The 22028-nt window shown below is 40.3% G+C and overlaps 2 protein-coding genes across 4 annotated transcripts in view; one reads left to right on the top strand and one right to left on the bottom strand.

Moving 5' to 3' along the window:
- Positions 1 to 152: 152 nt before the first annotated feature.
- On the bottom strand, positions 153 to 8078 carry sgca (sarcoglycan, alpha). 2 transcript variants are annotated; one of them, XM_034217999.1, is made up of 12 exons: positions 7557 to 8078; positions 5094 to 5240; positions 4720 to 4848; positions 4463 to 4614; positions 3274 to 3340; positions 2989 to 3187; positions 2747 to 2915; positions 1553 to 1761; positions 1282 to 1308; positions 616 to 792; positions 469 to 495; positions 153 to 350 (listed from the first exon to the last, which is right to left on the bottom strand). In XM_034217999.1, the coding sequence occupies exons 2-12, from the start codon at positions 5128 to 5130 to the stop codon at positions 344 to 346; spliced, it is 1200 nt and encodes a 399-aa protein (XP_034073890.1). In that variant the 5' UTR covers positions 5131 to 5240; positions 7557 to 8078; the 3' UTR covers positions 153 to 343. The 2 variants fall into 2 exon arrangements, with proteins under 2 accessions (XP_034073890.1, XP_034073891.1); XM_034218000.1 differs by having other exon boundaries at positions 7866 to 8077.
- The window catches only part of LOC117547359 (neurabin-2-like), a 23773-nt gene continuing 9342 nt past the window's right edge, over positions 7598 to 22028 (top strand). The window contains exons 1-3 of one of the 2 annotated variants that reach the window (XM_034217997.1): positions 7598 to 7717; positions 7952 to 9624; positions 20748 to 20880. In XM_034217997.1, coding sequence (XP_034073888.1) covers positions 8065 to 9624; positions 20748 to 20880 — 1693 coding nt within the window. In that variant the 5' untranslated portion in view covers positions 7598 to 7717; positions 7952 to 8064. Of the gene's footprint in view, positions 7742 to 7951; positions 9625 to 20747; positions 20881 to 22028 lie in introns of both variants that reach the window. The other variant, XM_034217998.1, reaches the window with a different exon arrangement.

Genomic DNA, 22028 nt, shown 5'->3' with positions numbered 1-22028 from the left:
TTAATATCCACTAGTACTGAAGAATGTCTGTAAAAAGCCTTTAAAATAGAGTAACAACGCTTCAAGTCTGTCTTAAAACAATAGTAAGGTGTCAATTAGAGAATAAAAATACTTGAGAAATAGTGCAAATCTTAGCCTTTGACACAACAATGAAGAATGTGACTTCTGATCTTTTTTTATTGGCAGTTAAAGATGGCGGAAAAAACTAAGTCATAAACAGCAAATAACAACTTTACAAACTACTATTTTACTTTAAGAAAAAAAAAAGATTTACCACTGCAAATATATAACCATAGACTTTATGAATGACACAAAGGGAAAGGGTTAGGCTTTATCCATCTTCTCATTTCCTGGAAAAACAAACAACGTAATGAGTTAATGTTCTTGAAAACATTTTCAAGATTATTCTTCAATTATAGAGAAGAATGAATGCAGTGTTGTATGAGGAAGTCACTTGAGTGGTTTTACCTGGGCAGCGTGTCGCTGTATGGATCACTACGAAAACAGGAGAACAAACACAAATCAGCAAAACTGAACACCGATATACAAAGAAGTAATTATTATTGAAGCAGTATGCTGGTATGACAATAAAGCATCAGTGGGAGTGGTCCTTACTGCTGGGCCAGGATGAGGGGGATGCTGGGGCTGTCACCCCGCAGTGGGGCCCGGTCCAAAGTGCGGCTGTTGAACATGGGCAGTGTGGACAGAGGAGAAGCAGAACTACGCTGTCCCGCCATGTTCCTCAGCTCGTCAGTGTTCCCGTGGATGGTGTGGTGGTGGTACAGCTGAATCCTGCAGCAAACAAAACAACACATACAGCATTATGTGCTTTTTCTAAAAAAATATCCATGGGTTCGTAGATAACGCTTAAAAAAACAAGTTTTTCAGCCTTACATAATATGTTTTTTTACAAAAATGTATTATAGATTGAAAGGCAGAGTGAATAGATGAGTTATGAGGGCTTTTTTGAAAGATGCTAAAGTGTTGGCCTTTCCCATGTGATTGGGGAGGGAGTTCCAGAGGGAGGGGAGGCTGCAGCAAAGACCCTGATGCCCGGAGCTTGTTCCTGATTGGCTGTAGAAGATGGGGTGTGTTGTGTTGTATTTGATGGGTAACCAGTCGGAGGATGCTGTTGCAGAATGACCTCGTACCCATGGTTAGCATCTTACCGCGTGAAGGATTTTAGTCATTGGACGAATGGATCTTTAGTTAGATGATTCATGTGAAAATACATTGTGTAAAGTCTGTATTCAATCAGAGAACAGAGAAAAATGTACTTACTGGTTCGTTCTTGCATTCCTCTTCATACTATGAGAAAAAGAGAAAAATGTCACCTCTGTGTCACAGAATATCAGGATCAATCAAGGGCTTGCCTTAAAGGGTCAGTTCACCTACAAAACAGAAATGTGTGTATTTCCCCTCCAGTGGTACATATTGCATTGTTGTGGCTGCATGAATGTCTACAAGGGGAATGTTTTTTTTTATTTGGCCAACTTAGCATTATATGTATATTATTATTTATATATTTTGTTTTCAACAGATTGATGCATACACTCCCTCTCGTCTGCCGAACATGACGTAGGCCAGCAGGAGACACAGGATGATGGCGAGGAACAGCGGCACGATCACTGTCACGATGTAGTCCGGGAAGAAGTCTCTGCTCGGGGGAGACTCGGGGGGGTTGAAGTCTCCTCCGTCCTCCAGAATCCCCGAGCCCACGGGGGGAGCGGGCGGAGCCGTTGCCTGCTTAGTCAGATCAAACTGTGGGAAAAAGGAAGGGAAACGTCAAAATGTGTCTTTTGGACAACATTTGTGTGATTAGTCATACATTTATTTGATTGGTAATTTTTTTTTCAAGCAGAAGTCAAAAATGTAATGGTTCCTGGTGCCCTAGCACATTTAAATGGGATTATTATACTATGATCTGATGTTTTATAGATGAAACAATTATTCAATAAAGCAAAAACATTATTGCAGCACCAAAGAGTTCAGGACCTCTCTAGTGGGTTACAAGTTGAATAAGAGGGGCTTTGCTTTTTCTTTTTTTGTAAAGAACTGGAGGAATTTAAATCTTCAGACCTCAAGAAATACAATTCTTTAGCAATCAGAACATATTTTGGGGTTTATTTTAAATATGTTACCTGGATTAATTGCCTAACATGGTACGAGGTTCACATGTTTAAATTATAATTATAATATTTATAATAATACCTTTTATTTGGAGGTGCCTTTCAAAACACCCAAGGACACCTTACAATTCATAAAATATTCTAAAAAAGGTGAAAAAAAAGTAGAAGCACAAAAACACACTTTCTCCTTTAAAGGTCCCATGTCATGGCCATTTCTACTGATCATAACTCCACCTTTAAATAGTAAAAACAATGTTTTGTATTCACTTTTAAATATATAAGAGACAAGCATAATGACAAATTATCATTCTTAATGATAAATATATTTGATAGATTTTTAGAGCCCAAGTTAACAAGTTCAAGTATATAATTGTATCATACTAAAAAAGCAAAATGGGGAAAAAAAGAATTTAAAATACTGTTTTGTATTTCTTATTCCCTTAATCCTACCCTATTCCCTAGAAATAATTAAAATATTTTCAAACTAATCCAAAACCCTGACATTTAAAGAGAATGTACTTTGCATACAAGTTTACCATGTCAAGTTTCCATAAAACTGGATCGCTAATTCTTTATATTTTTTAATTAATAAAGAATCGTGTCTTTTCAGGCCTCACCAGCTCCGTCTTGCACCAGGTGATGCAGTTGCTGGGAATGCTGCAGAAGTTACATTCTCCGGGGACCTTGACCTTGGCTCCAGCTGTGCACTGCTTTTCATGCTCTGCAGTCAGCACCCTCAGGAGACAATCTGAGAAATACTGCTCCGAGGCCACCTTCACATACACACTGAAACACATTTAGGAACACAGTTATTATGAAGTTTCAACGTACAGCCTGTCACTGACATCTCTTTGATTACCCTTCAAAGTGTCCTGCCAGCGGGAGGGGAACTCTGCCGCCGCGGTCCAGGGCGTTTGTGATGTTCACTATTTCCAACTCCTCCGTGTCCCACAGCTTCTGTAGATCATGCTTTATCTCATCCTGAACAGAAGAGGGCAGCACCTTCTCAATCTCCCTCAGCTTGATGAAGAACTCAGCTTCATAAGGCAGAATCTTCTCTGTGAGGGAGAGCAGGGACATAGACATGTCATTATTACACTCCATTGTTTAACTGTACATGCATCATCATTTAAATGTCCATTACCTGCAGTGGCTTTGATCACCAGTATGTGTCTGGCTGCTTCATAGCTTCGTTTGTTAATGGCAAAGATCTGTCAGAAACAGAGAGTGTATTATCAACAGTACATCATACAGTAGTTATCAGTTTTCATATTTTTACACAATAGATTTTTTAATATAGCGCTTTCTTGAAGACATTTTGTTTCTATATTTGACGACTTTTTCCATCGATCATGGTTTGTTGACGGGTGTGTTTTCACATTCAGGGAATTTGCTGTGATGTATTGGTGCAAAAGGTAAACATATTAAAAAAGAATTAAAGCAATTATTGCAACAAAAAATAACATAAATACAGAAAAAAAGGCCTTTAAAAAATAGGTGCAACAGACATAAATATAGAATACAATTAAAAGTTAAATGGCATATGAAAATAAAGTTAAATAATGCCTCAACCCTCTTGAGTTTGCCTAACTATTAATACATAATCTGTAATAACACTGAGAGACCTTGTGATCTCTGGCTTTATGTACTTTGACTATACAAAATGACAGTCTTTTAAAATGTTTTTTTTAAATATATGGCATTCTTAGTGAATTACAGGTATAAACAGACTTTCAATGTGATGGGAAATTACATTTAAAGATTTTATTATAGTTATATTTGTAACTTCTGACTGTTTACATATTTTTAGCGATAATGACTAAAGATTTGTATATTTTTATAGGCACCCGTGTCATTTGTTCATGCATTTTTGAAAAGGGTTGAAGTTTGGGAATTTAAGGAGTATTTATTAGATAGAGAGTTGTTGGTTACATCCAAAATGTTGCATGTTTTCCAGCTTTAATACATTCTGTTTGAAGGATATTAAAGTTCCACGTCATTTGCCGTCTCTTCTTCTTCAAAGATATGTGTCTTCATATATTTGTTTTAAGTTGGATCAAAACAACAGCACTACAGAAACACCCAAAGCTTTTGTCTCCGAGGGTCTGACAGCAGAACCTGACATTTAACACCAATGTTCCGGATAGCTTCTTAGAATTAAGATTTGTCTCCGCTGTTATCCTTGTTTGGCCCTTTATCTACTGAACAACAACAACAACAACAACAACAACAACAATAATGTCAGAATAAATACAGTAAAATGGAAAATTAAGCCACAGATGTCATATTACATTACATGTTACTTGTCATATGCAACAGATATCACTTCAGACCTCAATTATAGTTTTTCCTGGAGCAGTTGGCGTGCCGTACAGGAATCCATTATCGTAGGGGTGCCTCTGGGTGAAGCGCAGCCACTCTGGGAGGTCTGGGAAACTCTGCTGGTTGCACTTAAAAATCATGGGGTCATCATACAAGCGGCCAGCTTTATGAAAAACAAAAAAGAGAGTAAAAGGGTTGAGGAACATGCAATAAGAAAATCTACACCTTCAATAAAGATGATAAAAGAGTGGATAAATATGATTCTTACCGTAGAGTTTTGACAAAGGTTCAAAGTCATTCTGGAAATACTCTCTCAGCAGCTCGTATGTAAATAACTTCCCCACAGGAATGGTAACTTTGATCTCTGCATTTGCCTCAAAGAAACTGACAGCACAAACTGCGAGGACATGTGAAAAAAAGATGTATCTGAATGGTCAAGCAAAACTCTTCATTGACATACAAAATAAAATATGACAACACACACCGTCTGATGTTGTTGTCTAACCGTTAAAGTCCTACAATACTCGACTGATTAAATCAGGACCAAATGTCCTCAGGACCAAATAACAACAGACACAAAGAAACTGGCTTTCCAGAGTTGTTATAATACATCAAGTTATAATATTTCAGGAATAAACTTGCCTGTTAAACAGAGGAGCCAGCTCCTGCAGCCTGCCATCTTGTTTGGGTCTGTGATTGACAGGGCCAAGCGGAGAGGGGCTTGGTCACAGCAGAAGACATGTCAGAGCTATTTTTGCCTCACTCACCTCATAACATCCGGGGAGATGTCTGTGAATGTGTGGGGGGTAAATAAAGAGCCGTATTATTCACTCTGGAGATATATAACCACCGGAGTTACTTTAGGCATGATGTTTCCATACTTAAAACAAATAAGTACAATTACTCAAGTACTTGCATATAATATGGAGGTTCTTTACATTAGTTTATTGCTACTTTATACTTCTTCTAGGGAAATATTTTAGTTTTATTTATTTGACAAAATGTATCTGATGACTATAGTTACTATTCATTTTTAGCTTAGGATTACACCAACAGAACATGTGATAAAAAATAAAATATACAAAGAAGTTAAGCTGAGCTCTATAGATGAGCTCTAGTGACATTACATTTTGGGTTACATGTAATGCATCAAACAATGAAAAGCAACTAAATAAAAATAATATCACTGAATAAGGTTATATTCTGCCTAATAAGAACTTTTATCCTATATTGACAAAATACACAAACCATAATAACAACAGTAACTACAAAGTGTATTCAGTTACAACATATAACACAAGTGACATATTAGCAAGTCGCAATCCATAATATGTTTTCTTTAACTCCCATTGGAGTGAAAATGTAAAATGTCACTTGTGGACAAACTTTTCCAAAATTATCATAAAAGTAACACATAGCAACTACACAGATAAGAACATTATTTGAAAGAGACATGAAACATCTACAAAGAAACACAACAGGAGTACAGAAAGCAACCATAACAAATAACTACAAGACAAAAAATAACTACAAAAGGCTAATAACAATTGCAAAGTGAAACAGAACAACTGCCAAAACACAAAAGGTTTGTTTTTTGTATTTATGAAGCCAACCCAAGAGCCCATTGTATAGGGACATGATATTCTGACAGAAAAAACCTTCACAGGTTAAGAGAAGAAAGTCCCGATTGTTGCAAAACCAATATTGCAAGGAAGAAAGATTTGTTTTTATAAAATATTTCCTTGTGTAGTTATGTGACATGTGTTTGTAGGCTAGCTAGATGGCACTACTGCCTTACTGAAGTTATGTACATCCTGTTGGACAGCAGTGCACTTCAGTATTTTCAGGCAATACTACTCTAGTTATGTCCTCCAGACTACATAGTCACCTTCTGTAAAAAAAAGAGGACATATTATGATAAAAGGGAAAATTAAGGACAGCTTTGAAAATGAGTCTCATTTTGTTATTTCCAATGTGTGAAAATACTGCTCTGAAAAATACTACTAATGTGTTATGGCCTGCCGTTGTAGATAAATCAGCCTCCGTTGAACATTTGGAAACTGATACGAGATGTGTAAACTCAAAACCAAAAAGGGAAATGCTTTGTCTAGCTTCAGTGATACTGTTTAATGTATATCTATCAGCACAGATGCAGAATGCAGGAAGCAACAATGTGTCCTGCAACTAACGGATGTGTTATTGGTCACAGAGGTTTGCCGTGATTGAAGTTTACTGGGTCCTAATGCCAGTGTTGTTCTCTGACAGCCAAATCCATCTCAGTAGTTTAATATTCCATGGCTATCTATCTACAGATTTATAAGGAGGACTGGTGGTAAACATTGTAAACATTAGCCAGAAAGTCTCTCAAACCATGATATTTTTTAACCATGTAGTTTTGTTGCCTACAGGCTTTACATTTTAACCATTGAGATATGCTATCTATTAATTATCCCAATTTTTTTGTGTTAACTATTCAACTGTTTATTTTCTGCTAAAAATAAACTTTAAAAAAAAAGCATTTTCAACCATTTATCCACTAGCAAGGCCTCTGTTACCTTGAGCCTTTACACTAATTATCAATTATGTTTAGCTTTATGTATCCACAATTTTTCGCTGATTCAATAATTTGTCCATTACTTTTTGCGGTCATGCATCCAATTGCTAGCTTTCGAGATATGACATAGAAATATAATTTACCGAATACAACTTTTGTAAGAATGATTCAAATGTTATACTTTGAGAATGTGTGATTAATGGGGACTAGAACATTTTTATTTACCTTTTTTTATGATTAACTGTTTCCTTTAGCCTATTTTACCCGTTAGCTTTAGATAGCTTAGCTACATCTACTTGCTAAGCTAACTGTTTAGAAATATCTTGATTGAAAAGTTTATTAACAGCTTGTATATTGGGTACAGTACAGTACAGCTCAAATCTCAATCTACTGGCTTTCTAACTCATTTTAAGGTGCTTTTCTAACATAATTTCGCCAAATGTATTATCTGAATGAATATGTTTAATAAAATCACAATTTCTACGTTTGCAAATTAACTGAGCTAATTTACTAGTAGACCTCAACAATGGAATTCAATTAGTTACAGTTACCCCCTTGATATCCCTGATTTGTCTCTAATCCACGGGCACTAGGACCCGGCGGCTCCCGGCTCCATGCAGCAGCGCTCTGCCGCTGCGAGAGGAGGACCAGAAATCTGCAGCTCACGGAGGGAAGAGATCAAAATGATGCTGCCTGTAAAAAGGGATTAAACGTAAGCAATCTGTCGTCAACTGCGGTAAATCGGCTGCTCATTACTGTTCTTCTTTTCTGTGCAAATATGTGTTTTTATGACTAATGCATTTATCGTTGAGGTTTACATTGTGGTAATGGCAAGCTAATGACAGATGCATCGTGCTCACTTTCTCCTTTACATTGAATTGCAGCGGATGCAAGCAGGCCTTTAATACGATCTGTTGTTTTTGTTTCTCCCCATCTGCCGGTGTAGTCTGGGCGCCACCTTGCTCGGATCGGCTGCTGGTGGATAACACAGATTTGCCACCGGGGGTTGAGAAAGGAGACATGCCGTCGCTGAGCATCCGTTGCGACGCCTGAGTGACCATGATGAAGACAGAATCCACCTCCAAGAGCACCGGCTCTGGCTCCACGCTCAGGAGCCCATCCCCGCACAGGAACGCATACGAAGCGGGGATGCAGGCCCTGAAGCCCGTCAAAGACAATGCTGCCAACGGGGACATGCAGGATTGCCCCCGAGGGCGCAGGTACGGCTCCAACGTTCACCGTATCAAAAACATGTTCCAGCAGATGACGACCACTTCCCCAGCCGATGCAGAGGGAGAGGTAGAGGGAGAGGTAGAGGTAGAGGGAGAGGGAGAGGGAGAGGGAGAGGAGTGCGTCAGGACCGCCGACACATCGGTGCGCCTCTCCCTCCCCAGAGCCGGGAGCCTGAACGAGAACGTGGACCACAGCGCGCTGCTGAAGCTCGGGTCCACTGTGTCTGAACGCGTTAGCAAGTTCGACATCACGAAACTGGAAAATGGGCACCCCAGGGCCTCATCACCCAGCTACTCCAAGCTGCAGGAGACCCGCCGCATCTTCGAGCAGCAGCTTGAGAGGCAGATGCAGGAGAAGCTGCTGCAGCAGGAGAACCAGCAGGAGCAGGAGCAGGAGAACCAGCAGGAGCAGGAGAACCAGCAGCAGCAGGAGAACCAGCAGCAGCAGGAGAACCAGCAGGAGCAGGAGAACCAGCAGGGGCAGGAGAACCAGCAGCAGCAGGAGATCCAGCAGCAGCAGGAGAATATACAGCAGCCAGAGAAGCTGGCCACCACCAGGGTCCTGCTGAAACCAGAAAAGCCCCCAGGCTACCAGGAAAGCAGGTTGGAACTGATGGCTCGTTTCAACGGCAGCACAGAGTCCCTGGACAGCCTGGACTGCAGCGAGGCTGTGTCCCCGACAGTCAGCCAGCTCAGTGCAGTGTTTGAACGGGCAGCCGAGCTCCGAAACAACCTCCACCGCCTCTCATCTACCCCACCACTCCCTTCCAGGGGGGTCAGCGCCAAGGTGGGTGTGTTGAACTCCAAAATAATCACAAAGAGGGTTTGTGCCTTTGCAGCAGGCAGCAAGGAGGAAGGCGCAAGCAATCAAATGGGCCAAGAGGGGCCTCAAAGGGGAACCAGGGGGAGGGCGACGCCTCCATCTGATAGCATTAATGGGGGTCAAAGCACACAAAACACTGAACTTTACAGTACTGTAGGAGAGCAACATGAGAAGAGAGAAAAGACAGTTTCAGATGCAGGGGTTGAGGTCAAATCTGTGGAACACTATGGGGCCAATAAGGGGTCTAACAGCACAACACTGCAAGGTGACATCCACATCTCTGTGGAGAACGGAGACACCACTGCTGAGAAGCTTCGCTCTGGAAAGGGGGGTGAGACGGAGGAGGAAGACAGGACACTAGACCAGTCGGGGCGTGATTCTGTGGATATCAGTACCTACAGCGCGGTGGGGGAGGACTTTGGAGGAAGCCAGGTGGATGAGGAGGAAGAGGAGGAAGATGATTCCTATGAGCCAGAGTCCAGCTGTGCAGAGATTAATGGGCTGCCTGCGGAGGAGGACCCGCCCCCTTCAAGGAAGATCCGCTTTAGCATTGAGCCCATCAAGGTGAGAAAATATGCAGTCGCGAAAAACATGTGGAGTGGTAGAACATGAAGGTGTCACCAGACGCTCATCTAACTAGCTAGGGTGCTGATTTCTGTACATATTCTGTGTTTGGTTTCACCCAGTGTGTTGAGAGGCCCATTTGACTTGACCTTAAAGTTTATCTACCCTGCTACAGCCATAGTCAGCGGCGCTGTCAGCTGTTTTAATGAATTCACTCAGCTTCTGCTGGTGTCAGAATGATGCTGACATTTAGATTTTACCCTGTTTCAACACGGGGCTTTGCACACTACCAACAGCCCCCTCCCCTCCGCACTAGCCAGTTGCTAATGAACGGTCCTGCATTCCTACTGTGCAGCTGACATGGGCCCCAAAAGATCTGCCATGTAGATACTTATCTGATATGCAGTGGGATCTGCTGCTTCTGTAAATAATTGCTGGGGGAGTAGGAACAAAGAGGCCTGAATAATTATTCCTGTTTTAAAGAAGTAGATACTCTGCTGTGGCCAATGCAAGGTCAGCGGGAAAGTCCACGGGGAGCTGGGTGAGGAATGGAGTGGTTTTGTGTGTGCGTGTGAGAAAGAGAGGGAGGAAGTGAGAAAAGAGGCTGCGATCTCCTCTTGGAAGATGAGAGAGGAGGATAGAGAGGAGGGGGTGGAGTTTATTTAAAGTGTCTCCCCGTGTCTGGGGGGTGGTGTAATGATCTGGAGAGGAGCATCAGATCCTCTCCTGCTCTGTCCCGCTGCTCTGCTCTGCCTTGAGGTCTGAGGCATACAGAGGCCAGCTACAGTGTGCACTGACAGTGGGCATCACAAACATTCCCTCACGCAGAAAGCCATTTCAGGACCAACCAAGTCGAAAGTTGCCACTGCTCTCTCCTCATGGCTGCACATGGGAGAGCCTAGTCAAGAGAGCTGGTATTTAGAGAAGGGATGAACAATACATTATATTTTCACCATCATAGCATATTTGTATGTAACCATCGTGCTTTTTTTTTATTGGTGCCCAAAATTCAACAAGCAATTTATTATATTTCATCTGAACACTGAAACTAACAGAAAGGCTGAAGTTATAACATGCTAACATCGGTTTATTTATTGCATTCATTAGCTGTATTCAACAATGTTATTGTATATTTTCCTCATACCTTATTTAACTATTATCAGGCCTATATTTGGTTTTAAAAGAGTTAACAGGGATTGCCAAGAGTAAGATGGAAAAATGTCAACCGCTTTCATGCCTTTATGGTAAATATGAAGCTACGGCCAACAGCTGGTCAGCTTAGCTTAGCACAAAGACTTTAAACAGCTAGGTAAGAAAACATGCTACCAGCATCTCTAAATTTCTAAGCAGGTTTCCTAAAGTCATGAACTACTCCTCTTCATATGTCAGTAGTTCAACTCAGATTACAGTAATGGTAAAGAGTGCGACAGTTGGTGGGGGTAATGCAAGAAATGTATCATTTCTACAAAGGAAGGTAATGTGAAAAATCTGCTCTGTTAATGTTTTCACGAGGAAGGAAAACCATTTATATTTGTCAGGCCTCAAGAACACACACAATGCTCACTGTAAACATAACTCTTCACATACAAAACCTATACATTAAAGGGGACCTATCATGCAAAATGCACTTTTTGATGTCTTTTATACATAAATATGTGTCCCCGGTGCGTCCGGGAACTCACGCAGCGTCAGAAAAGAAAACCCTCTCTCTTTTCCTCCGTACCCAAATCTTTTAAAAACGGGGGTACAACGAGCGGATACAGATTTGCTGCCTACATGACGTCAAATCGGCGGCGGACCCACAGAAAGTTGCTATCAGAAACAATGCCTGACGTGTTTTGGACATAATCTCGTCTTTGTTTACATTAGCAAGCCTCGCTAACACTCAGAGCTAACCTGTACTGGAGAGCATGTGTTTAAAAAGCAGGAAATAAAAAAAGAACTCACCTTGTGATAAACCCGCAAAAGAAAAAGCATTTGAGCTCCATACTGTTTCAGAAATAATCCTTGACGTGGTTTAAAACAGGATGGCGTTTTATCACAGCAGATTTTAACTTTATCTCCGGTAGAATTCTGATCAGGCATTAGCTCCGCATCCTCTTTTTTTTTTTCAAGCTAAGGACCCAAAATCCAGGGCTGCAATAGAGGGGTATGAGCAGTAGGCACGGCTACAATGGGTGATCTGTTTGGTATTTTAAGCAAAAAACTTCACAGACATGTTTTGTATAGGTATGGCCCTACAATATATGTTTACAATATAGCATCATAGGTCCACTGTAAGAACATGTTTAGGTATTAAGCAGAAAAAAAAAACTGTCTTTAACACCTTAATTACGAAACCAAAAGGGAGCCTATTGCATTTTAGCACAGCAATCTCTATGAGTGCATCTGCCAACAGATGTAAACACCAACTTTTTTTTTTGCTAAGCCAATATTGGGCTCTATCCAAGCTGGATGGAAGCAAACCGTTTTTGAAAATCCCACGAATCCCTTATGATTAGGCCTCAGCTTAGCGTGTTGTCTATCATGCAATTTTACTGCATGAAAGAAAAAGACAAAAGCAGACTTCTATCATATTACTTAATCCTCATGGGATCAAAGACGGTTCTTGGTCGGAAGCATTATGTGATAAAGAAGTCAGAACTCATAAGCTTTGATAAACAGGCTGAATTTGGTTTTGGACCCTGCAGTCATCTTGGCAGAATAACCTCCTACGGAGTCCTTTCACACTGTATCAGTGTGGCCTTTGTTATGGAGATTGATGCAGGGGTGGATGATAGTTGAGGGGGGCTTGCGAGGTCAAATGGGAGGGGCGTTATTTTTCTGCTCAAATGTCATGCGTCTGTATAGCTGTAAGTCACAGTTCAAGCCCTAAACAGGAAGTGCCCATGTATGCAACAATTCAGCTTTCGGCCACAATCAAGTATTGTTGTTGTGGTGATGGCGGTTGGATGTCAGGGCGCATGTCTCTTTTCTTTGTCCCCGTTTTACACTACACACTCCTGTCTGTCTGTCCCCTCACACTGTCAAAAATAGCAGTTCTGCTCCGGGTAGAGTTCACACTAGATCCTTTGTTTGCTCCTTCTGACACTCCTTCTCTCGCTCCTTCTTTCCTCCCTTTCGCTCTTTGTCACCAGTTAGTAAAAATAGCAGCATTGTTATCGTCACAGACTTGTCTCGCTTTTCAGGGCCGCCTCTTTTTTTTTCTGCCTCTCATGCCTTATTTATTTGTTTCGCTTGTTTGTTTTGGCTCTTTCATTCTACATCACAACTGTATCAACACTGTAGTGTGTGCTTGTTAATTATTTATCCTTGTAAGAGCAAACCTTTTTAAAAGAGGCGTAAAATGAGATAATCTCCACTGGATTTGCGCTGTGTTCCCCTCCAAACCAGAAATAATCTGATTTATTTTTCATGCTGCAGAATCACCTTGCTCACTCATCGCCTAGCCTGCTCTTACACTTTTTATCCTCCACACACACACTTTCTCTTGGATTTCTGCTGCCTACGCAACTCTGAACATTACTGCCAGCCTGCTCAAAGAACACCTATGATTTTGCTTCACACTGTGTTATTAACACAAACAAACTGTTCTTATATTGTAATAAACTGAGGGCGTTGAATTTTGAAAAACATAGAAGGAAAAAAATCTTTTTTAAGCACAAAAACAATATAGAGATTGGCCAAAATGCAACCTTTGGTGGCTTATGTTCACCACTCCACCCAGGGAGGGGTAATACATCCCCATATGTCAAGGTATCCTCAAACTGTCTATTACTCAGACACAGCAGGCCTGCAGCATTTCATACAGTGCATTACTCACAGTCAGGAGGGGTGGGAGACCAGACGGATTATCAGCAAGGTCACTCTGCCCCACTTCCCAGTCCTGCAGTGGTGGTGGGTTACAAGCATCGACTGTTACTGCGACATGCCCTGTTACGCAATGTCTGAGCGTCCATCCTGCCATTATCTTGCCAAGCTTAAAAACCAACAACATACAGAGAGCCTACAGAGGTCTGTCATCTGTCTGTATATATCATGCTTAGGTTACTAAACATACAGTAGAGATAATAGTTTGTCTATCCTCAGGGGAGAAATGGTAGAATAATGCTGATGTAATTCTGTTTTTACATTTGTCAGTAAATGTAATTAAATAAATGAAAAGGCCAACACCAACAATGTGTTAGTTGATTCACAAGTCTTCAACAAGACATTTATTTTCTAGAAGATTTAACTAGTTGCAAATATATGTTTTCAGTGTTACATTACAGGTTGAGTAATAAATAGTGTATTTGACAGGGTCTTTGTTCATTAAGATATATTTGGGGCTGAAAACACTAATTACATTCAGTATAATGAAGCAACATGACACCCATTGTGGCTCATTGATTTGTTTTAATTGTTCTTTGGACAACAAGGGAGGTCTACTGTATGGCACAAAGGAAGTTACTATATAAGACTTTAGCTATCAGGTTTTTGTTATTTTAAGTGGTTTTTTTTAATTTATACTTTTTGTTTGGGGGCAACCAGTGCCTTTATTGTGAGGAAAGACTTTAGCTGGGGAGACAGAGCTCTACCAACTGAGCTGTACCCCTAATGGGGTTTGTTGACAATAATAAAATGCAGAATACAACCTAAACCTTTCAAATGACAACAACACAAGACCTCTTAAGAATGGTATAAATCAAACTCTTGCCAAATACCGTTAAATAATTCAATAGGAAATAAAAAACGACATATATTATATTATATAGACCTGTATTTGGATGTGATTATGTGCAAAGAAATATATAAAATATGTAAGTATACATGATTTTAAATATTAACATAAAATGCATATAGAACATCTAATACTATTCAATAAATAGAAAGCTCTAGTATGGTGGCACAGAGCAACAAAACTAAACATGTATATGTAATTTATACATACATTTAATAATGTAAAAAATAATACATGTTAAAATGATTGATTTAGTTGCTGTATCCTTCCACATACTATATTGCTATTGAGTGGCTGACGTTTCTCTCATGCTGCTGTGTTTCTCCCCGGGGTCAGCGGTGCTAAGCCCAAACATGAATTCTGACCGATGGCTTGCCTGCCAAAACACACAGCCCTGGTGCCATGCAACCGTTACCATGACAAAGCTTACATATCCATATTATTGGCTGGAGGAGAGTAGTCCATGGTGATTGCAGCCAGGACCACGTCTATATATTCTGTCTGTGTGCTGCACATCTGGGATCTGGATTAACCTCCAGTTTTAGGCAGATTTAGAAGCAATTACCTGCCATTTCTGGACATGTTTAACTTGTGGTAGTTTGGGAAGTGATTAATAGCCGTGTTATCAAACTGGGAAAGTGCCTGTCACTTTAATTACGGTATTGACTTATAGTGTGATGTAAGGACACAACCTCTATCATTTTTGCTGACCTCAATATCGTCCCTGTTGTGCTGTCTGGATGTTTGTTTACTTAAGAATATCACCAAGATATCCGCTAACAAGAGGCCAGAAATAACTAAAAGGTTAACCCTTTCATTATAAGACGCAGGCCTTTTTGTTTTATTTGTTTAGTTTTAACTGAATATTTAACGATTTTTTTCCAATTTCAATGACATACTATTCTTAAGAATGAATTGCTCAAAAAGGAGCACTTGCATTATTATACTATTATATAATCATAATATCATCGATGGCAATATATTCGGGGACAATAAATCCTAGTCCAATAAAAGCGTCTGAATAAAAAAAATGATTAATTGTATTTATGAGAGTTAAAGGTGTTGAGTGTCAGTAAAGCTCACATTCCCACCAGCTGGCATTTTGAATAATAGGAGTTATATGATGGAAAGTTGGGTGCCACAGTATGTGGACAGACAGAATGGAAACACGCTTTTTCTGTTGTTCAGAAAACCAACAGCACCTCCTCCACACATCCTATTGGCCAAAATTAGATGTGTTTTTGGAGAGTGAAGAGGGGAAAGAATCACAGCAGTTGACATGCTGATGTGGGCAGTGGGGGAAGGGGGGGAGGCGGGGGTACGGAGTTTAACCAACACAGTGTTACCCAATCGCATTATAGCCAGAGGGCCGGCAACAGGGAACCACACTGCAGGAGAGCAGCTCTGTCATTTAGCCATCTCTCTGTCACGACATTGTTAAATGGTAGTTTGGATTGACTGAGTTATTTGTATACCCTTTAACAGTCCCAAGTGGGTGCTCAGTAGAGACACAAACAAACACAAGCTGTTAGCTGGTGAGCTAGCTAGCTAGCTAGCTGCCCACAGAGCTTTTGTAGGACATCCCAAGCGGCTGGTAGCAGAGGGAGGGAGGGAGTTTCCTGGCCATCTGTTAGCTTATCTGACCTACTATCTGCCACAACTGGAACAGCGTGCTTCTCCAGTCCTGCCCTCCGCAGCCCCCCCCCCCCCCCCCCCCCGCTCACCAAATACCCTGCTTTTAATCCCAATGTTTGTCTTCCAAAGATAGCCACCTCAACGTTCAAGGAGTTCATCTTCTACTTTACATACTTAAGAGGAGGTTTGGGTGAGAGGTTGCCTCGTGCAGGATCTCATTAGTCTGTCTGCCCTGCGTGGGATCACGCAGGGGTGGGACATCTTCTGCCAGGAAATGAAAGTGTTGATTCTGTGTCAGCGAGGGCTAGTTGTAGCCCGGCCTGTATCATGGCACCGCTCGTGAACTTGCCCAAGGCTGGAGGTCACGACACACATCCGATAATGGGTGTGTTTTTTCCTCCTCAGTGCCACGTTAAACGCTGCTGCACGTTTGATCTTCGGCAGCATCGTGGGCGTAAAATGAGGGCACCACGAGCCACCAGCTGTGGCCTCTTGAGCTTTAAAGTCAAGGAGTGAGAGAGTGCAGCGTGAGAGTGAAACAGTAGGCATGCAATCTTGCAGTGCTCTGCTGTTGTTTTATGCTCTGTTACTTATGTTGCAAACAGTGTATTTTGTGTGTCTGTAATCCACATTCTGCTAATCCCTCTAAATACGAAGGTAACCTAAATCAAAAGCCATTAGACTGCAGTGCTGCTCTCATGCTATCTGTCATCTGAATAGGTTAAGTATCATTTGCTGTACTTAATTCAAAGTGTAAACAAAAATCAGTTCTGCTATAACAAATTATTATTTGCATTTGACATGAAACTGGTTTCGGCCAAACGGTAACACTATACAAGATCAAAACGTTTGGTCAAATGCACATCATTTCATAGATTCCATGTCTGCAAACTGCTTGTTCTGTATGATCAAAACTTGCTAAATATATAAAGAAATAAATGATTAATCCACAAATATCAAACACTCAGTTCAGCTAATAGTTCAAGAACAGAGGAAGTATATTTCTCAAAATGGCAAAATAGCCCTTTTCGTATTTTATCTGCACTCTACTCAATACATTGACCAATAGTAACCTATGAAAATACTACTACACTTTGTTTAACTGAATACAATTCCTGCATGGAAAAAAAAGTTTGATCCCAGGTTAGAGTTGCAACTAACAATACTTTCTAGAATAATTTTAAAAAAAACGTTTAGCCGGTTAAATGTCAGAAAACAGTCTCTTCTCACTTCATCAAAATCCAAGGTCTCTTGTTTTGTCAGTTCAAATCCTAAAGATTATCAGCTTAATATCAAATAAATGAGAGAAAAGCAGAAAATCACCACATTTGGGGGCAAAAAATGACACTTTAGGCCATCCTACACTGTGTTGTGGGCCCAGTTTAATACGTAACTAATTTATGTTCATAACGAGTAGACCTTCTTCCTTATCAATCGAAGACCCCTTGGACTTATCAATGCAGCTTTATCCCAGATAAAATCAGCAGGTCATTTCAACCCCATCATCGTTTGTGTGAACGCAGTGTCGTGATTTGGCTCAAAGGCGATAACATTTTAAGCCCTATTCTTATGGCTAAGTAAGGCTTAAGAGTAGAGGGACGGGCTTGTACAGTGTTCAATGATGCATGGACATACAATGATACTGAATAAATCGGAGAGGGGCTGCTTACATTTCAAAGGCACTGTCAAAACTGACAAGGCTCTTTACTGTGGGGTTGCCAGGGAGACAGGGACCATTGTGGCTGAAGGGGTTAGCAAATGAAGCTACGAGATGCTAGTTTGCAACACAGATGGACAGACTAAACAGCGGGGAGAGAAGTGAGAGGAAGTAAACAAAGACTCAAGAAAGGAGTGTTAAGTGTTACAGCAGAGAGAACGAAGGACTGTGGAGAGAAAAGTTGATAAAAGAAATGGAAGAAAGTGTGAAAATAGAAGTCCGGCTCAGAATTAGTGTGGCTAGCAGAGCATGCAAGGAGTGCATGCATAATCGCCCTGGAAGACTGAGAGTGGGCCTTTTAAAGATTCAGCTTACTCTGTGTCTGTGTGTGTGTGTTTGTGTGTGTGTGTGTGAGCAGCTGCAGAAGGCCCTCCATTAGCATGCTGGAGGTGGTTATGTAAACTGTCATGCTGGTGGTGGGAAACAGAGGCCTCTGTCTTCACGAGAGCAACTTCAGTGGTTGTGATGGATTTCCCCCCCAGTGTGTTCGACACACATTACAGCTGTGAAGCGATACAGCTCTGGTCCTCGAGGAAATGCTGCGGCCGTCTCAGTTGAAGTGGTCGATACATTTGAATTGCATTATGTCTGCATTAACAGTGGCGGTCAGATTTGATCAAAAGAATGCATCTGCCTCGTCTTTCTCAGCAGCATTCATGTCAAAGCCCTCTCAGCACTTGGTGATGGGCTGAAGTCATTTATTTATTATGGACAATATTTTTAGAATATTTTACGTAGCCATTAATCTATGAAGTAAATATTTTGGTAATCTATTCATTGTAACCAAATAAATATTCATGCAAAAAAAGCTTTTTAAGCATTTAAAATATGGAAATGTTCTGCTTTCCAAATTGACAGCATATTAATCTAAATATCTTTGGCTTTTGGACTGAAATATTAATAAATGTATCAAAAAAGACATGCACCCTTAAGTAAATACTGTGTCTAATATATGTACAGATATTCTAAAAACAACTGCAGTTAAATTTGCTGTGGGTTTGGTTTTAATCACACACACAGACACACACACATATGATTTAACATTAACCACGCTCTTCAGGGTGAACAGGAAGTGCTCTCTGTTTTCAGTAGCAGAACTAATTTTGGAGTACATGCAAGAAGAACAGGGAAGCATGAAACAGCGAAAATAAACCATGGCTGCAAAGAAAATAAAGGCTCTTCAAGTTGTAGAAAATTCAAGGCGACATGAAACCACGGGGCTAACACTCATTGACCTTTGGACAATGCAAAAACACCACAGAGAGGATCACTCATCATCAAGGGGTAAAGGACAGTTGACATTTTGGAAAATGCACTAATTAGCTTTTTTTGCAGAGGGTTAGATCAGTGGTTCTCAAATGGGGGTACGTGGACCCCTAGGGGTACGTTGGAGTACTGCAGGGGGTACGTGAGATTTATTTTATGTTAATGAAAAAAAAAAACATAATTAATGCATTTAAACAAACTACTAATAGTAGATTAACTACTTTATTCAAAAGTTTACAGTAATTCTGGATAATAAAATGGGAAAAATAAACGGGGTGCTCTCTTTTCCTCTCCCTCTCCTCACAGCCCGTCAGTCTCGTGCAGCTCGCTAAACCTCTACTAAGTGACCCGACAGTAAAGAATACCTACATATGTATAACTAGTTTAGCTTGTTCCAGAGTAGATAAACTAGATAAACTAGCTAAGTGTGTTAGGTCTAACTCTTAGTGATATGATCTCTGATATCTCTCTCGCGTCCGGTTATACTTCCCTCGTGTTTATGTCCAAATCTATCAGATCTAGCTAGTTCTAGTTAATTATATGACTGCCTGCTTATCATAAGGACCTAAACAATAAGCGTTGCTTGCCAACGGCGTGTGGCCGCAAAGTATAGCGCAGCATTATGCATATGTTCAATGAGGGGTCAAAATCCCATGCTCATAAAATGCTCATATATTGTTAAAATAAATAAATGAATACATTTACCAATTTTAGGAAAAGTAAGGAAGTTTGAGCAGTGTGGGTTTTATATGAACAGTTACACATATTTCAAAACGCGAAGTGTAATAACTGCAGTTAGCCTCCCTGTCAGAATGACAAAGATCCTCAGTGAAGCACAAGCCCATGTTTCTCACTAAATTGTAAGTACAACTTATTAAAAAGATCAGTTCAATGCAAGTATTATTATGATGTTATTGCATGATGTTAAAATTGGTTTGCCATGCATTTAATGATGGATTGTAAACATTTGAAATGTAGCATTTAAGTGTTTCTCAGTTACAAGGTTGTTGTTTTAACAAATCAGACACCGATGGTGCAGCACTGTGCTGTACCTCTTTATATAGGCATTTCTTCCCTAACAAATTGTTTTTGCGCTGATCAGGGGGTACTTGGCTGAATTTTCAAAGGGGGTACATTATTGAAAAGGGTTTGAGAACCACTGGGTTAGATGATAAAATTGATATCACATGAGTCTGTTTGTTCAATGTGAAGCTACAGCTAGCATACGGTTATCTTAGCAAACACTTGAAACAGGGGCAAACAGCTAGCTTAGACATTACATGTCATTTGTTAGACGCTTTTATCCAAAGCGACTTACATGCATTCAGTACTGTGGACAATCCCCACAGGAGCAATTTGGGGTGAAGTGTCTTGCCCAGGGACACAACGACATGCTGACTGCAGTGGGACTCAAACTTGCTATCCCCTGATTCAAAGTCCAGCACACTATCCACTGAACCACAGCCTCCCTATATATAACATATAACAACTAATTGTTGTTTTTGAAGGATGAAAGAAGGTCGACTGTTATTTTGTGATATTTAATTTAAGGTATGTTTTATATCTTTGGATATATGCTAGCTATATTCCCCCACTGCTAATCTTTGGGCTAAGCTAAGCTAATGTCTCCTAAAAGTATTAGTAGTATGAGAGATGTATTGATCTTGTCATTAAACTTTCTGGAAAATTTGATTTAAAAATACAAGGATTTTACAATTTATCCTGATTTAAAGGACATTTAAAGGTTCGTTTATGAGTCTGATGGAGTGTTTCTGTCTCCTGCAGGTTTTTGCCACTTACCCCAATGAAGACTACGACAGGCGTAATGAAGACGTTGATCCCATGGCAGCGTCTGCAGAGTACGAGCTGGAGAAGAGGGTGGAGAGGCTGGACCTGTTCCCCGCAGAGCTGGAGAAAGGTAGAGAACATTATAAAGTGTATCTTTATCCAATGTTATTGTGTACAGGATTTGAGGATGTTTTTAAAGCATTGATTCAACCTGCTCGAGGCACCAGGAGGTTCTTTGCATGAAATTGGGAAGCAAAACGAATACAAGGAATTTTACATCCATAGAAACTGAATTTAAAATGATTATGGTTATGTGATAGACCTCCTGAACACTTGGATTTGTCATTTCCATTTCTCTTTGAAGCCAAAAGGAATAAAAAGCACCTGCATTTTTGTATTATGTAAAAGGTTCTTCACTGACTGCCTTCTGCCAACCACCCCATTTCCTCCAGCCACACTTCCTTCAACATCCCTTCAACATTATGCTCCATTAATATATGAATAGAAGACTATATTTAGAATGATGGTTACATCAGGATACCATATGTGGCCATCCTCTACACAAACGATATGCTGCTGTATGTTCAAATTAACACCTCTCCACATTACACCTCAGGCAGGAAACCCGGGTGCTATCACTGATCTAACTCTCAAGTCACATAAAGCGTTAAATTGAAGTGTTTTGTCATAACAAGAGTCCTTGAGATGAAAAGAAGCTAGTGCAGGCTTTTATTTCAGCTATAACTATATTTCAGCAACATGCAGAATGCTGCTGTCACTTCAGAGAAAATACATCAGAGATAAATATCTGCGGTGAAGCTGCCGCATGCCGTTTAAGAACTCTGGACAGCAGTACATAACCACAAGCTATAATTATTAGCCAACTGCTATATATGCTTGATTTAAAAAATATTTATAAATGTGCTTCTGTAGTTCTGCATTTGATGACGTAAAACAGGTAATTGTAACTACTATATACATATTTCATAAATGGTTAATACCACACTAAAATGTAGTTGTACACTGATATGCACTTTTTTAAAATGTGTATGAATTCCTCCTCCTGTGAGATAAGTATCTACTTTACTAATATGACAATATAGCAAAACCTAGTAATATACTGAATGGTATTTCTTCACAGCCCATAGATTGTAATACCACAAGATACACTTATTGCTTATTACAATACACTGTAACAATGGAGAGTCCGCTTACTGACAGTTGATAGCAGTTCTCAGAAATGCAGTAATGCGCCAACAAAGGCAGGGACTGAACTGC

The sequence above is a fragment of the Gymnodraco acuticeps genome, unplaced genomic scaffold, assembly GCF_902827175.1.
Source record: "Gymnodraco acuticeps unplaced genomic scaffold, fGymAcu1.1, whole genome shotgun sequence".
Lineage (NCBI taxonomy): Eukaryota > Metazoa > Chordata > Actinopteri > Perciformes > Bathydraconidae > Gymnodraco > Gymnodraco acuticeps.
The sequence above is the reverse complement of the archived record's forward strand: the minus strand, read 5'-3'. Positions and strand labels throughout refer to the sequence as shown.